At 52.1% G+C, this 16263-nt stretch overlaps 1 protein-coding gene across 6 annotated transcripts in view; it reads left to right on the top strand.

Moving 5' to 3' along the window:
• The window catches only part of ARAP1 (ArfGAP with RhoGAP domain, ankyrin repeat and PH domain 1), a 61395-nt gene that overhangs the window by 12057 nt on the left and 33075 nt on the right, over window positions 1-16263 (top strand). For 4 of the 6 annotated variants that reach the window (XM_043480774.1, XM_043480777.1, XM_043480773.1 and 1 more), the window contains exons 2-3: window positions 4932-5013; window positions 9220-9757. In XM_043480774.1, the coding sequence (XP_043336709.1) occupies window positions 9249-9757 (509 nt within the window). In that variant the 5' untranslated portion in view covers window positions 4932-5013; window positions 9220-9248. Of the gene's footprint in view, window positions 1-500; window positions 606-4931; window positions 5014-9219; window positions 9758-13886; window positions 14235-16263 lie in introns of those variants that run through there. The other 2 variants (XM_043480775.1, XM_043480778.1) reach the window with 2 other exon arrangements.

The following is a 16263-nucleotide window of genomic DNA, read 5'->3' as shown; positions in this document are numbered from 1 at the left end:
GTGACTTTCCCACGGCTTCAGGTGAAAAGTGATGGAGCCAGAACCGGAACCTGATCTTGCCTGGTGTCCTGGGAGGATGGGTTCTGGGCTAGAGCTGGTGGCCCCCAGCTCCCCACCAGATAGATGGCCGAGGCAAGCCCTGGGGCCTGGCTCAGTCGGTCCTCACTGCCCTATGGGCTGTACCTTGTCAGCCGCCATCATTCCTGGGACCCTGGAGGACAGGCTACATCAAAGACAGGAGGGGGGCAGAAGTATAGGGGGCAGGTGAAGGGGCAGAGATCTGGGGCTGGGGTTGGGGCAGGAGACCCCAGCGTGCCTCCTTGGAGCCCGTGTGGCCATCAGTCCCTGAGAAACAGAAAATAGGCTTCTTGGTTCGTCAGCTGCCTGCCTGAGCGCTGCACCTGCTGCCTTGCCTGGCAGGGCCCGAGAGAGCTGGCAGAGGTCTGCAGAGGGCGGGGGCCACTTCTGCACACTCTGGGCTTGGGAACCCAGCCTCCACCTAGTTCCTCATATCTGAGGGAAGTGTCTCCAAGTCCTCTTGTCTATATCAACGGAACCCTGAGAACAGCCAGGAGGGGAGCAGCTGAGGGTGACCCTGCCCTCAGGTATGACCTGGTGCTTGGGCTGGGGGCGGGGGGTGTGGGCAGTGGGGGGCTCTGGGCAGCTGTCCACAGTCAGACTGTTGGTCGTGAGCGTGGGGACTGACGGCTGTGTGTGTGGTGGGGTCAGGCCGGTCATGTGGCTGCTAGGTGGGGTGGAAGGTGTGTGTCCCTGGAGGCTGTGTGAGGTGTGCAGTTTGTGGTATGGGTGGGCTGTGGTTAGTAGACCTTGGTCTAGCCGGATGTGTACTGCTCTTAGTTCCTGTGTGGAGGGCCTGAGGGCTTTCCTGAGGTCTGGGCACTGGGGTCCCTGCCCAGCCTGCCTTGGGTGGGGTGCTGTGAGGGGGAGGAGGGGTTGGGGGTAGAGAGATAGAGGCCCCAGGTCTGAAGCTCTCGGCCTGCCTTCCTCCCCTTCCACTCCCCCCACCGTTGGGCCTGCTCTTGCATCTGGAGCACAGCTCCGTGCTGGGGGGACTTTGAAAATACAGTTGGGGAAGGGTCCTCGCTGAGAGGACTCCAGAGCTGAGTGGGGAAGGAGTTAGAATCAGCAAGGCATCCAGATGCAGGCCTGACCCATTCATACAAATCAGAATGCAAAGGAGGCTCACACCCACATGGACCACCAAGGGCAGATCCCTCAGCCTCCCCGGGTGTCTTTTTGCCTCCCCTGTTCCTGCCCCACTGAGCTCTCCCCGTCTCTGCATCTGCCAGGTCCTTTCCCATCCCTGGGCCCCGCAAACTGAGTTCCCTTGGCTTAGAAGTACAGCCTCCTGCTCATCCTTCAAGGCCCAGCTCACGAGTACCCCCTGGAAGCTTCTCTGCCTCTGCCAGACAGTCACATCCTCTGAAGGCCCTCTCGGCTCTAGCAAGTGACCCAGCACCTCACACAGCCTGCATTGAAATGGGATAAAAATCCCAGGCTTGGGACTTATGGGGATGATTCAGGTGAAGGTGGAAATCTGGCGGGGGCTGGACATGCGGCAGGTGTTTAGGAAACCAGGGAAGTGGGAGTGTGCTTGTCCTTAGCTGAGGCTCAGGGCTGCCTTCCTGCTGGACTGGCAGTGTTGGGGTCCTCAGTCAGGAGTGGGCAGGGATGCTTGAGAGAGATGCTGGGCTGGGACAGAGAAGGGGGCGATGAGATTTAAACTCTGCCCTTGGGGTTGGAATGGTAGTTAAAGGACAGAAGTGTAAAAGTTTTGGCTCCAGCAAGAGGGACACAGGCTGGACCTGAAGAAGGACTAGTTGGCATGGGTTAGAGACTCTAAACAACCCTTACTTACTCCTGGACTAAGTAAGTATCCTTACAGAGTAATGTCCTAAGTAAGCCCAGTCAGGTCCTGGGTTCTACTGTGGAGGGCAGGGGGAACAAAAAGGTGCAGGCTCTCAGGCCAGGTTGGAGGTTGGGTAGAGATGGACCCTGCTCACAAATGGGACAGCCAGGAACAGAGCAGGAGCAGCACTGAGCTGCATGACTCAGCGTCTGAGGCTTAGGAGCCCAAGGGGGTGGTCAGGGAGGACTTTCTGGAGAAGGCAGCTGAGTCAGCATCCGAAGGTGGGAGGATGTAGTTCATTTGCTCATTGTCAGCAGACCATCTGGGGGGCTTCCATGTGTTAAGCTGGTGCCAAAAATGAAACTGAGGGAGTGATGGGCCAACTGAGCCTGGTTGGGGCTTGGGGCACATCTTGACAACTTGAGCAAGTCACTTCCTCCCTGTGGGTGTTTGTTTCTTCATCTGTAAACGGCAGGGCTGGAGCGGGTCGAAGGATGGTCCGAGGAGGTGTACTTAAGGACACTGGGAACCGTGGGACGTATTTTGAGCAGGAGTGAGACCCAGGTTGGCTCAGCAGAGTTGCTGGAGGGAGCCAGGGTAACAGCAGGAGCAGGGTGGGCTGGTGAGATGTTGAAGCCTGAGCTGGGCCCTTGGGGTGCTGGGGAGGGGAACCCCCAAACTTGTGGCCAGGCTGTCGCAACAGGATGACGCCCATCTCTTCTGGTCCCTGCTTCCCTGCAGTGGAAATTCAGTGATGTGTCATAGCAGGGGAAAGGCTTAAACCTCCAGACTCCAGACCAGAATTAGGGTGGAGCAAGTGAGACAGAATAAGTGAGTGCAAAATATAAGGGGGAGTGGAGGCCAAAAAGCTCAAGGTAATCCAGGTAAACATTTTTCAGCAATATTTTTTTAAAAATAAAAATTAATGAAAAAATCCAAGATAAGCAAAATATCAAAAATTTAAATAAAGAGGTTTAGTATTGCAGATTTTTTTCTTTGTCTTAGGCCGTAGCATGGTTCAGCAACGCACTGCTCCAGACTTCTTTTTTCAAAGGGCTGCTTCCTCCAGGAAGCCTTCCCAGACCCCCAGACTGGTGAGGGCCCTGTGGGCTGTTTTTTTGCTGGCTGGGTGGTATCTGATGCCATCAAGCCTGAGATTCCTGGAGGGTGGGTCGAGGTTGGTCTGGCTCATGCTTTTAATGCCTTGAACGGGCTGTCCTAGAGGTGTGTCAGTGCGGAGTCCCTGAGTCTGACCTTGGCCTGAAGCCCTTAGTGCAGGAATAGGAACTTGAGAGAGGCCCTGGAGGGGGCTGGGCCCTTCTCAGGGACGGAGAGGTGGTTTCCTGTTTCCCAGCCCTGGTCATTCCAGTAGCCTGGTTGGGCTGTCATGCATCAATCCATGTGGAATCCTGAGAACAGTGCCTGACCTGCAGCAGCTGCTCAGTTAGAGCTTGTTGTCGTTTTTGAATGGCTGTATATAGAGTGGTTACGAGTCTGGAGCTGCACCGTCCAGTAGCAACGTGATGCAAGCCACAAATGCAATTTAAAGTTTTCTAGTAGCCACATTAAAAATAAGTAGGAGAAATTAATTTTAATACCATAGTTAATTCAAATATCCAAAATGTTATAATTTCATTATGTAATAAATTTTTTTTTTACTAAGTCTTCAGAATCCAGTGTGTGTTGTATAGAGCACACTTCACTATATGGTCACATCTGGAGTTTCAGTACCCGTATGTGGCTTCTAGAAGTTATTGTATTGCAGGTCTAGACTATATTTAAATTGCCCCTTCCCAGCTGTGTGACTTTGGGCAAGTTACTGAACCTCTCTGTGCCTCAGTTGCTTCATCTTAAATTGTGAGGTATGTACCTCATAGGGTTGCTACGAGAATTAAAAAGTTAATAAAAAGTGCTTTAGGTGTCTGGTGTGTATTGATAGTAAAGACTATTTGCTGCTGCTATTTAGTTGTTCAGTCGTGTCCAACTCTTTGCAACTCCATGGACTGTAGCCCACCAGCCCCCTTTGTCCGTGAGATTATCCAGGCCAAGAATACTGGAGCAGGTTGCGGTTTCCTTCTCCAGAGAATCTTCCTGACCCAGGGATCAAACCTGCCTCTCCTGCTTGGCAGGTGGATTCTTTACCACCGAGCCACCTGGGAAACCCAAAGACTACATTGTCTTATTAAATTCTTTTTTTAAAAAACCCATCATTTGAGTAGCACTGCCTTCCCCCGCCCCCAACTCTTTATGAAGTACTAATTACTTAAGATTTATTTTAAAATATTCACTTTTAAAACCTGTACCCCCTAAAGTCACCCTGCAGACCAGCAGTTTGCGGTTGACCCTGCACTAGTGGCAGGAAGCGTGGCTTTGCCCAAGACCTGCCCCTTCCACCCACCCTCCTGAGCAGAGCCCCAGCCTCCTGGCCTTGCTGGTGGTCTGCCCTTGGGGATGGCCACTTCTTTCTCTTGCCTGGAAACACCTTCTTTTGGTCCCCATGCACATTTAGGAGCAGGGCCCCTGGGGTCTTGTGGCCCTGCCTCACCCCTCCAACCCCCCAGCTCCCAGGCTTAGGGAATGCCTTGTCTCCTTGGATCTCCCCAGGGTCCCCTTCTCTTTCTGGCAGACTCTGCATTGTGGGGGCCCTGCCTTAGTCGTGGAGCTGCATCTACCCCCTCTGCATGTCTTTCTGGGGGCCAGTCCAGCCTCCTGGCCAGGCCACTGGTCCTGGGGGAGGGCCAGAGAACAGGGGGTCCTGGCTCCCTTCTCCAATGGTGTGGTCTCCACCTCCAGGCAGGCCTGTTGGGTCTGCTCCTCACCCCCTTGTCAGTCAGCCCCGCGGGAAGGCCCTCCTCCCTTTAACCATCTCCTGCTTTCTTTCGGCTCCCTGAGCCCTCCCCTCTCTTCCTTGATCCTCTTCCCCTTCTCACTTTCTTACTTCTCTTTCCTTTTCCTCATCTTTTTCCCCACCCCTTCCCCTTTCCTCCTCTTCTTCCTAGCATCCAGCCCCTCACAGTGACCTTGTCTCTTAGACTTTTCACGTTTACCCTTGTCCTTGCAGCTTCCACCTGAGGCCAAGATGAGGAGCCATTCAGAGTAGCTGCCGCCTCTGGGGGACCCCGGCATCCTGGGCAGCCCCACTGGTGAGTCAGGGGGAAGTGGGGAGCTGGGCTGGGTGTTGCAGACTAAGCCTCCACCGAGGCCTCGTGAAGGTGAGACCTAACATCCTGTTTTCCATTTATTTATGTATTTTTGGCTGCATTGGGTCTTCGTTGCTGTACACGGGCTTTCTCTACTTGTGGAGAGCGGGCACTACTCTCCAGTTGCCTTGCGTGGGCTTCTTGTTGAGGTGGCTTCTCTCTTGTTGCAGAGCATGGGCTCTGTGGTGTGTGGGCTTCAGTACTTGCAGGCCGTGGGCTCTTGAGCACAGGCTCAGTAGTCGTGCTGCATGGCCTTAGTTGCCCCGTGGCACAGAGGATCTTCCTGGACCAGGGATCAAACTGGTATCCCCTGCGTGTCAAGGCAGAGTCTTAACCATTGGACCACCAAGGAAGCCCCTGTTTTCCATTTTGAGAAACTGAGTTGAAGAGGCAGAGAGAGAGGGTGAGGCCAGAGATCTTGCAAAGAGCTTCCCAGGAGGGTTTTGAAGGATGGAGTCAGGTAGGGATCAGTGAGGCAGGTGGGGTGTGTACCTGATTACTTGATTTCCTTCCATGCCTGGTACGTAATGGTCTTATTCTTACTTCCAGATGATCATGTTATTGTCTAAGTTTTAATTTGTTGGAAAATGATATTAAATTAAAAAGATAAAGAGGATACAGTGAAAGGTAACCCTCCCTTTCTTGTCCTCCCAGCTGGGAGTCTCCTCCTCAACAGCAGTGTCTTGTATACACATCCGAGTGTTTTGTATATATGTGTGTGTGTATGTATATGTATATATTTTTGTTTTCTTTTAACCTAGAATTTTACATAATAAAACACTGTCCTGCACTTGCTTTTCCATCCAACAATAGATCTTTAATATCAATGAATATGAACTTTATTTTTTTGGCCATACCTTGTTTTGTGGCCATGCCTCGTGGCATAGGGAAACCTTAGTTCCTTGACCAGGTATTGAACTTGCATCCCTTGCATTGAAAGCACAGAGTCTTAACCACTGGACTGCCAGGGAATTCCCTGAATATGAACTTCAGAATCTGCCTGTGGGTAATTTTAATTGGGATTGTGTTAGCTTTAGCTTAAGCTAGGAAGAACTGCTGTCTTTATAATGTTGAGGGCCCCTTATCAAAGAACATCAAATGTATTTCTGTTTGTTTGTGTCTTCCTTTGGGACCCTCGGGAGCCTTTTAGAAAAATTCACATAGTTTAAAATTTGGGTAATAGAAAAAGATATAAACTGAAAAGTTTACTTCTACTTGGAGCTGGGTTTCCAGGGAAGCTGATTTGGCCCAGGGAGGGCCCGGGCAGTGTGTGCATGTGGTCATGTGTTTTTTGGTAAATTTTTAACAAATCCTCCCATCCCCCTCAGCCCTCAGCATTCCTCCCTAGAGGCAACCAGCATCTCCTGTCTCCTCTGTATCATTTCAGAGACCTGCATTTAGCCGTGGACACACACTAATCTATTCTTTCCTTTTGGTTTTATTATTGTGTTTTTTTATGAAAGGCAGCATGTTCTGTATGGTGTTTTGAACCTTTCTTTAGTCAGTTGATACATATCGGAGGTCATCTCATCAGCATGTAGAGTTCCCTCCTTTATGGAGTTTCCTCATTTTTCTTTAGTCATTTAGTAACTCCTTTAGGAGGTCACCCCACACTAATATGTAAGGAGTTTCCTCATTTTCTATGGCTCAGTATTCTCCTGTGTGATTACACTGTAGTTTAGTTAACCATTCTCCAGTCTTTGGGTATTTTGATTACTTCAAAGCTTTTGTCGTTGTACACAGTGCGGTAGCCGATACCCTATGTGCATCCTTTTGGACGTGCACCAGGGAGACTGCACGGGCGGCTGGGTCAGAAGGCCCAGAGCATTGAGGCTTTCCCAGCTCTGGTGGCATTGCCCTTCGCAGAGGCACTGCCCCATCCTGGGAGGAGAATGCCTCACCTTGTCACCGCTCAGCATAAGGAGGTTAAGTTCCATTTCCTGTGTTTAGAACCATTTATACTTTTCTTTCTGTCAGTTCATCTTCTTTGCCCATTTATCTGTCAGGTTATTGCTCTGTTTCTTATTTCTAGGTGTTTTTAACTGTCTAGGAAAATTAGCCTACGCTTGGGGTAGGAGTGATACCCCCTAGTTTGTCATTTATCCCTTGGCCTTGCTTATGGTGTCTTTTTTTTTTTTTAATTGTGCAGGAATGTTTTATTTGTCTACAGTTGAATATTTTAGTCTTTTCTTTATCCTTCTGGAGTTGTGTCATTTCCAAAAGGCCTTTGCCTCTCTGAGACAAAGATTTTTCATATCCTTTCATCATTTATTGTAACTTATCCTGTTGTAAGGCATGGGGGTCCAGCCTTGTAGCTCACTATGCAGTTGTACTAACAATTCAATAATCCATCTTTTCCCTACAGTTTGAGATGTTACTTTTGTTGTATTACTAAGTTCTTAAATGTATTTGGGTCTTTTTTTTTTATTTTTATTAATTATTTATTTGACTGCCTAAGGGATCTTTAGTTGTGGTATCTAGGATCTAGTTCCCTGACCAGGCATTGAACTGCACCCTCTGCTTTGGAAGGTGAACTCCTAACCCCTGGACCACCAGGGACGTCCCTAACCTGTGCTGTTTTAATTATTAATTAATTTATATGTTTTAATATGTGATGAGGCTGATTCTCACTCTACCCTTCCTTTGCCCACTCCTTCACTTCCAGAATTTTCCTGCTCTTCCTGCTTGTTTATTTTGCCACATGAACTTTCAAATGAGCTTGTCTAGCCACTACCACCCATCCCTCCAAAAAGTTCTGTGTGTATGTTTAGTAGGATAGTACGTATTTATAAATTAACTTAGGGTTAATATCTGTATGATGCTCTCTATCCAGGAACATAATGTCTTTCTGTCTATCCAGAACTTCTTTTTGCCCCTTAATATCAGTCCATATTTCTCTCCCTATAGATTCTATGCATTTCTTATTAAGTTTATTCTTGGTGGCTTTTATTTTGCGGTGCTGTTGTAAATGAGGTCTTTCATCCTGGTTTCTACTTCGTTATTACTTATCAATATTGATTCTATTAATTTTGAACCTAGCTATCTTACTAAATTCTTTTACTGTTTATAATACTTTCTCAGCTGAACTTCTCGGGTTTTCCATTTCAGAACTCATATTATATTTAAGTAATGGATTAAGTCTTCTTTCCCAGTATTTATACCAATGGTGTATTTTTGTTGAACTTTTAGAGTAGTATGAATAAGAATAATGATGGAAGTTTTCCTCTTGTTTTTCTGTTAAGCAAAGTGCTGGTTTTTATTTTAAGAAGGTGTCAATTTGTTTCTGTTTTACTAAAATTTTTGTTTAAGTGTACTGGATATTGAGTTTTATCATATGCCTCTTTAGTATCTGTGGAGATGAGCAGTTAAGTGTTTTCTTTCCATCTGTTAATCACTGCTTGGCATCATCTGTTCCTTGACTCTTGCCAGGTCAGGAGTTCTTGAGTGTCAGTAGGGGTCCTCAGTCCCCACTGCCCAGTACAAGGCTGTTTTGAAAGAACAAATAAATGAATGGCTTATCCTATCCATTCCCACCTTTCCCTCCTCAGCGGTGGGAAGGGGTTACTCACCCACAGGCCCAGGACATCAGACCGTGTGGTGCTGTGTTGATGCACCTCCTGGAGTAATCTGCTTCCTCCAGGAGCATGGAGGTGGGGGTAAGGCTCACCCCACAGACTGGGCCTATAAAGGGAGCAGCAGTGGTATCCCTCGATCCCACCTATACTTGCTAATATCCCTGGGGCCTGGGCCTCTGCTGAAAACTGCTGCCTGAGAAGGAATTGTGTCCTTGCCTGGGTCTTGCAGAGCATGGGAGGGGCACGGGTGCAGACACAGCCACAGCAGTGGCCAAGGCCGTGGACGGGGGTGAAGACAGCACCAACTCTGAAGGTCCTGGAGGACTTCCTGGAGGAGCTGGATGCTAGCAGGCCACAGAGGTGGGGTGGGGGAGGAGGTGGCAGGATTCAGGCAGTTGGAGAAGCCTGTGTATTCAGAAACCAGGCAGTACCTCGCCTTGCCTGGCACACGGGATGCAGGGGAGAAAGCTCAAACACAGAGCTTGCCCCATGGCATGGAAAAGCTACAAATTGTTGATTGGAGACCTGTACCTGGACAGCCTGCCTCTGACCTGTGCCCGTGTGTCTGTTCCAGGTCTGGACAGAGCCCTGCTGGCAGGAACCATGGCAGAGGCCGGGGATGGGGCCCTCTCAGTGGCCGAGTGGCTGCGAGCCCTGCACCTGGAGCAGTACACGAGGCTCTTCGAGCAGCACGGCCTGGTGTGGGCCACAGACTGCCAAGGCCTCAGCGACGCTCGCCTGGTGGACATGGGCATGGTGCTCCCCGGCCACCGCCGCCGCATCCTGGCTGGCCTGCTCCGCGCCCGCACACCCCCAGCCCCTGCACCCCGCCTGGCCCCACGGCCGGTGCCCATGAAGCGTCATGTCTTCCGCTCACCACCCACACCCTCCACTCCCCCAGAGCCGCAGCCCGTGGCTGGAGAGGACGAGGGGCTGCCCACCGCCCCACCCATCCCACCCCGGAAGAGCTGCCTTCCGCCCACCTGCTTCTCCGCCCCGCCCACAGCGGCCCCGGACCCTGCAGTGCCCCCGCTGCCCGCCAAGCGGCATTTGACAGAGCTCAGCCTTCCGCCCGTGCCCCCCCGCACCGGGCCCCCCCGCCCACTGGCAAGGTGAGTGGGTGTGTGCAGGGTGGGAGGAACATGGGCAGAGGATCTAGAGGGTTAGTATTGGGGGGGAGCAGGGGGGAGGGTTGTGGCCTTTGACACGGGGGTCAGAAAGGCACCTTGGTGGCGGGAACAGCATGTGCAAAGCTCAGAGGTGGGAAGTGCAGTCCTCGGGTGCTCTGAGCAGACAATGCAGTGTGAGCGAGGGTGAGGCTTGTGGATGGTGCTGGTGGGACATGCCGTGAAGGCCAGGTGGGGTTCCGGGAGACTTTTCAGCAGAGTAATCAATTGAGAACTGAGTGGGAAAGAATGACCCTGGCTGCTGGTTATATTGATGGAGGAGGAGGCTGGGAGACCAGTGAGAGGGCCCAGGGCCACCTGTGAGGCCCCCACTCAGGCTGCGTGCGTGAGAATGGAGAGGAGTGGGCAGATTGGAGTGAGAGCTTGGCCCCAGAGTGGACATGAGCAGAGAGGGCACGAGGAGGCACATGGCATCCAGGTTTCCATCTTGATGGTGCCGTCCTTGATCTGTGATCTGAGCACAGAGGGAGTTTGGGTTCATTTTGGGGCCTGGTGAGTATGAGATACGGGGAGACCGGCATGTATATCTGAAGTTGGGAGGTAGCATGTGAAGGAAATGAGGAGTCTGGAATGAAGAACTTGTCCTGGAGGTCTCAGCAACTGCCCAGGGCCTGGTGCTGCGGCTCCTGTCTTCCCCTTTCACATGGCTCCTGCCAAATGTCAGTTCTCAGGCCACATCCTACTCACCCTCCCTCTTCCCCAGAACCATTTTCTCCCCTCGTAGCTCCTTGTACTCCTGTTTCCTTTCTTTCTTTTTCAGTATTTTTTTGGGGGGCGGGGGGCACCGCTCCATGTGGCATGTGAGATCTTAGTTCCCTGACCAGGGATTGAACCCACGCTTTCTGCATTGGGAGCGTGGAGTCTAAATCACTGGGCCATCAGGGAAGTCCCTTCCTTGTTTTCGAGTTTCCGCCTACTTCTGTGGACATTGTATTTAACCTCCTTTACAAATACCCTCCCTTCCTGCCACTTTCTGGGTGCCCAGCTTGGGGGAGATCCTCAGGTGTGGCTGTGTATGTAGTGAAGGGTATAATGGGGCTTTATTGCAGCACTTGGGCCAAGTCAGCCTAATCTGGGAAGGCTTCTTGGAGGAGGAAGGGATGTGCAGAGAGAGATCCCCTGGTCTCTGTTATTGTTGGGCACTGTGCTGGGTGCTTTACTTACATAACCTCGTTCGATCCCTGCTCAGGTCCTCTGGGGCATTTGTGTCCTATTTCAAGCAGAGAAACTAAGGCTTAGAGAAGAGAGGGGAGCGTTGGCTGGATTCATGCCAAGTACATGCCCAGGGAGCCCCTGTGGGGAGAACCTGGGAGGTTTTCCTCCTTAGAGAGGGGCATTAAAGGGCCTTCTGAGGCCAAGCCAGAGCTGTGGTGTTTTGAGGTTTGATTGGTAAGAGCACAAAAAGAGTTTATTGTGCATTTCATAGGTTCACACACTGGGAGCGGTAATGGGATTCCCTAGGAGCCTGGCTTAGAGACCAGATTGAAGTTTCTTGGTGCCACTGCACCCTCTAGTGGCCAGCCTCCTGCATGCAGGAGTAATTTTTATTTCCTTCAACTCCATCATTAGAATGGGGTGTGTGTGCATGTGTGCGCATGCACACCTGTCTCTGAGGGTTGGGAGTAGGTGAACAAGGGCAGGAGGTAGGGCCCTGTCCATAGAGCGTTCGTGAAGGCTGAGGAGGCAAAAACCCTAGCCAGTATATGCCTGGGTTCCTGCTTAGAAGGGGAGGTACCTGAGCAGGTCCAGCTGGCTGCGTGATTCTGAGTAGGAAAAGCTGCTCCTCTGGTCCTGTTTCCCCATCAGATATCCTCCTTGGCTCTCCATGGCCCTCCTGAATTCAGGAGACTTTCTGGGTAGAGCAAGGGTCCTGTGTTGCCCTAGGGTGCCAGGCCCCACTCTCATCCTCATTCTGAACTTAGCCAACCTCTGGGGGAAGGCAGATTCCCATGGTCAGGAATCTGGCCCCTTGTAGCCAGAGAACCCAAAATTTATTCCAGGCTGAGAGACTTCGTAGGCAATTATTCCTTGCAATGGGGGGTTATTCCTTGCAGCAGAGTGGCAGGTGAGCTGTCAAGTCTGGCTTCTGTATCCTGGTGTCTTTGACACTTGGAATTGTGGGCATCTGCAGTCCTAGCCTCCTGGGCTCCCAGGGTGTACAAAGTCTTTACAGTCCAGAGATAGAAAAACTCTAAGGGCAGAGAGAGCCCCACGTATGGGTAACAGGTAAAGGCTGGGCAGGTTTTGGACCCTGACGGGCTTCCCTGTCCCCTCACAACCCCTTTCTGTGACCCCAGGCTCTGTGGTACACAGTGGAAGACTGCCCAGCCTGGCTGGCTCCTGCCTCTGTTGCAGGAGTGTCCACTTCCCGATCTGGCCTTCCTGTCCTTACTTGTACCCTCTAGTGACGTAGGTCTTACTCTCTCAATCTTAGGGCCTCTTACACCAGATCTTGTGGTGACTGAGGGAACTTTTTTCCCTGGCTCTGGTCCATCACTGGGCTTCCCAGTGGAATTTGGGATTGACTACTGTGTGTGCATGTGTGTACTTAGGAGGGAGGAACTCCACGTGAGGGCATGGCTAGCCAGTTTGTCTGTGTGCACCTATAGGTGTTCATCTATAAGGGTAGTAGCATGTCTGTGTATTTCTGCATCCGCACATGTCCTAAGGGAGGCAATGTATAATAATTATACGTATACACAGGTGGGGGTTTATACAATTTCAGTGGTTATGTGCTATAGCGTGTGTACAAATTTATCAAGGCCTGTGTGTACACATACATGTGCCCAAGTGTTCTGTACTGTGGGGGCTCCAAGAACATGAGTGTATTTGTGAGTGCGTGTGTTGTGGGTGGTGAGTTGTTTTTTGTGTACAGTCAGGTGTGAGCCATTGTGTGCTTGTGCTGTGTTTGCATGTGCTGCCAAGAGGTCGAGCCCCCTAGAATGTCAGCTCCATTAGGGCTCAGATCCTTGTCAGTTTCATTTACTGCCACGTCCCCAACATTTGAAACAGTGCCAGGTGCCTGACAGGTACTGTTGTGTGAGTAAATAGGTGAGACCTGCATGAGCTTCTGTACCACCAGGCGCTGAGCGTGTGTGCTGCCCACGCTGACTCAGCACCCTGTGAGGCCCTAGGCACACACTGGACCCTGGACAGTAGGGTTACAGGAAACCCCAAAGCCCTTCCCACTACCTGACCTCTGTCACCCCAGGCATCTTGGAAAGGGAGAGACCTTTAGGGAAGGCACACAGAAAATGAGCAAGGATGAGGTCTCTTCCCCTCTGCCCCAGCTGGGTCAGGACTCTCAGAAGCAGGTTCACTATTTGCCTGGCCTAGGAGGACCCTATTTGACCCCCAAAGGGTCTGCACCCCCACCATCACTTAAGCCTGTAATAGATAACTAACTGACAAGTCCAGAGACTGAGAAATTTGTTCAAAGTCACACAACCCAGCATAGGGGAAGGCAGTGTTCAAACCCTGCCTGTTGGCCTGGGACTGTCTACTCAGCTTCAGGTGTCATAGATGTGAACCCTTTGAGCCCGCTTCCCTGAGCGTGGCAGAGAGGTCATTTCTGACCCAGGGTCACTCTGCAGAGCCTCCCCTAGCCTGCTCTGGGCCTCCGTGTCCTACTCCGATACCTGATGTCTGGAGAAACCTGGAGAAGAGGGAGGATTTGCCCAGAGTGGGCAGCAGCCAGCTGGAGTCACATCGCAAGGCCTCCCACCTGTGCCCTCGACCCTCTGCAGTCCAGCCAATCCCTGGGCTTCCTGAAGACTGATCACTTGTTGCTAGGGCAGAACTTGCTCTTTTCAGAGAGCCTCTTTCCTAGCTTCTCTGGGCCTTCTTGTGTGAGTGGGGAGGGGCCAGCCAGAGTGTCCACTCTGGAAGGCTCTGCTCGATGTCACTGGGGTGGTTTGTCCACCCGCTTCAGCTTCGGGAGGGGGGAGCCAGCCTGGGGGCGGAGAGGAAGTGTCTGCCCCAGGGGATTCTGGGTGACTTTTCTCTGTCTCAGTCGTGTTTTCAGGAAGTGTGTGCGTTGGCCAGGGCTGCAGGGGGCGGGGGGAGGCGGAGAGCAGGAAGCTAGAGGAGACCAAAGCTGGCTTCAGACACAGACACACACGTACACGTACACACACTCACTCTTCCAGACAGACTCACAGTTACACACAGAAACACACACTCAGACAAGTGATCACAAACACTCCGACACAAATCACGGGAGTGCAGAGCCATACCTGGAGCCAGACGTGGCCTCAGGCACACCCAGGGAGCGGGGCCGGGCTGTCTGCGAGCCCAGCCTCGGTCGGACACAGGCTGAGAAGTCAGGTACACGGCGCACACTGGGCCCAGCAGGCCAGAACCACGGGAGCTCTTGGGCCCCGGATCCAGAGGGCGTCTGAGGGTGAGCAAGGGGCCGCTGTGGGCTGGGGTGTCGGCTGAGGGAAGGGGGCAGTCTCCTCCTACGGGCCTGGTAGGGCAGGAATCCCAGTCTGTCTGTCTCGCCTCTCCACAGGTTAGGTTTTCTGTGCTGCTCTCCTCCCCCTCCCTTTTTACTCTCAGACTTCCCTCTCTTCTTTCACTTTCTATACATTTTCTATTTTTCTCCTGCCCTTTCCTTTTCTCCCCTCTCTCTTCCCCACTTCTGCCCTGGGCTTTCCACATCTCCATCTCACCCTAAACATCTCTCCTGGGTTTGTTGGGAGCCCCCGGGGCCTGTCTCCTGGGCTGTACGGACTGCTCCTCTGTGGGGTCTCTGCCCTAAAGAGATCTGGTGCTGATCTTACTTCTGGCTGTCTGCACCCCCCTGAGGATTCCCTTCAGAGGCTTAGGTGACTTATCTCAGGGTCAAGTTCAAGGGTGCTGTAGCTCTGGCAGCTCGCCTACCCAAGCCCTCTTGCCCTACCCCCATCCAGGCGATAGGGAGACCTGCCAAGGGCTGACCCTTAGTTGGTGTCTTCCTACCCCTTCTTCCTGGTGGTATGGTGGGTGTGCCTTTGTTATTGGGGGAATCCCCCCAATTGCTGTGACCCCTAATGAACTCAGTAACCCTGTACTTGGGCCACTGGGGGCATAGAGATTCCTCTAAGCAGATTCTGTCTGTGTGCCTGGCCCACCCCTGCACCCTTGGCTTATCTTTCCATAGGGCCCAGCAAACACCTGCACCTTCTCCTCTGGCCAGGCCAGCCCAGGGATGGGTGAGAGGGGCTAGTACAGTCGTGCGCTCCCTGAGGGGTGAACTTCCTCCCCCTACTGCCTTCACAAGCCAGCACTGGGTCAAGCCTGGGAGGCATGAAGAGCTGCCATAGGAGACCTGGGCCTCAGCCCTTTGCTACCCACAACAGCAGGGCACCCAACTGTGAGCTTGGAGGAGGGAGCAGTTGGGTGGACTTCCTGAAGGAGGAGGCGTGTCCTGAGCACAGGAGAGTTGATGATCTGGGTCATCATGAGGATTAAATGAAAAAAAAAAAAAAAAGACTCAGAACGCCTGGCACAAAGGGCATACTTAGCCAGTGGTAGTTATATTGTTCCAAGGGGATGTGCAAAGAGCTGGGTGAAACCTTGGTTTTGAAGGTGGGTGCCAGGTCAGTCGGGCACTGTGGAGGGATGGAGAGCTGCTGACCTCCAGTATTCAGTACGTGAGTTGGGTGGTGGTTGTTCATTCCCTGAAAACACAGTCACCGAAGCCACCTCTGGGTGGGGTGATGCTGTGGCATGGGAAGGGATTGACTTGAGAGGACTCACAGCTTATGCAGAAGCTGAGAGGCGTCCCACAGACATCACGTCTAAGGAGTGAGACCCTGGGAGGGCTTTCTCTGCTGTGGCTTAGGCGGAAGTAAATAGAACAGAACCCGGAAAGTGCTAGAAGAGCTGAGCCTTGGGCCTCATGATGGAGAAGGAAGGACAAGGGCAGCTGTAGAGGAAGAAAAAGGCATAAGGATAAGGCCTGGGCCCTGAGGAGGATGAGGAAGTGGGCAGTTGGGAAAGTCTGCCCCCGTGGGTAGAGGAGGTCAGGAGAGGAGGCTGACATGTCCAAACCGTAATCTGACCCCACCTCTTGGCCTTGCTGGTGAAAGTTCAGGGGCTGGTTTGGGCTGGGTCCCTCCAAGGCCTATGTGACCCTTTAGGGGGAAGGTCCTGACTCAGGACGGGTTGTAGACCTGGGTCCTTGGTCCTCTGAGGTCAGTACAGCAAAGCAGACAATGACAGATACAACTATACTGAGTGCTCAGAAGTCTGAAGGCTAGAGAAGCCTCAAGGAGACCCCAACCCAGCCAGGGATATGAAAGGAGGCGCAAAGTGGAGGGAAAGGATGTATGACTTGCACCTTTGGAAGGAAGAGTAGGAGGTGGCCCGGCAGGGAGCTGTGTTCCTGGTGGAAGGAACAGCATGGGCAGAAGCCTGCGAGTCTGCATTTATGGAAAGCAGCTCAA

This window comes from Cervus canadensis, chromosome 11 (assembly GCF_019320065.1).
Source record: "Cervus canadensis isolate Bull #8, Minnesota chromosome 11, ASM1932006v1, whole genome shotgun sequence".
Lineage (NCBI taxonomy): Eukaryota > Metazoa > Chordata > Mammalia > Artiodactyla > Cervidae > Cervus > Cervus canadensis.
The sequence above is the reverse complement of the archived record's forward strand: the minus strand, read 5'-3'. Positions and strand labels throughout refer to the sequence as shown.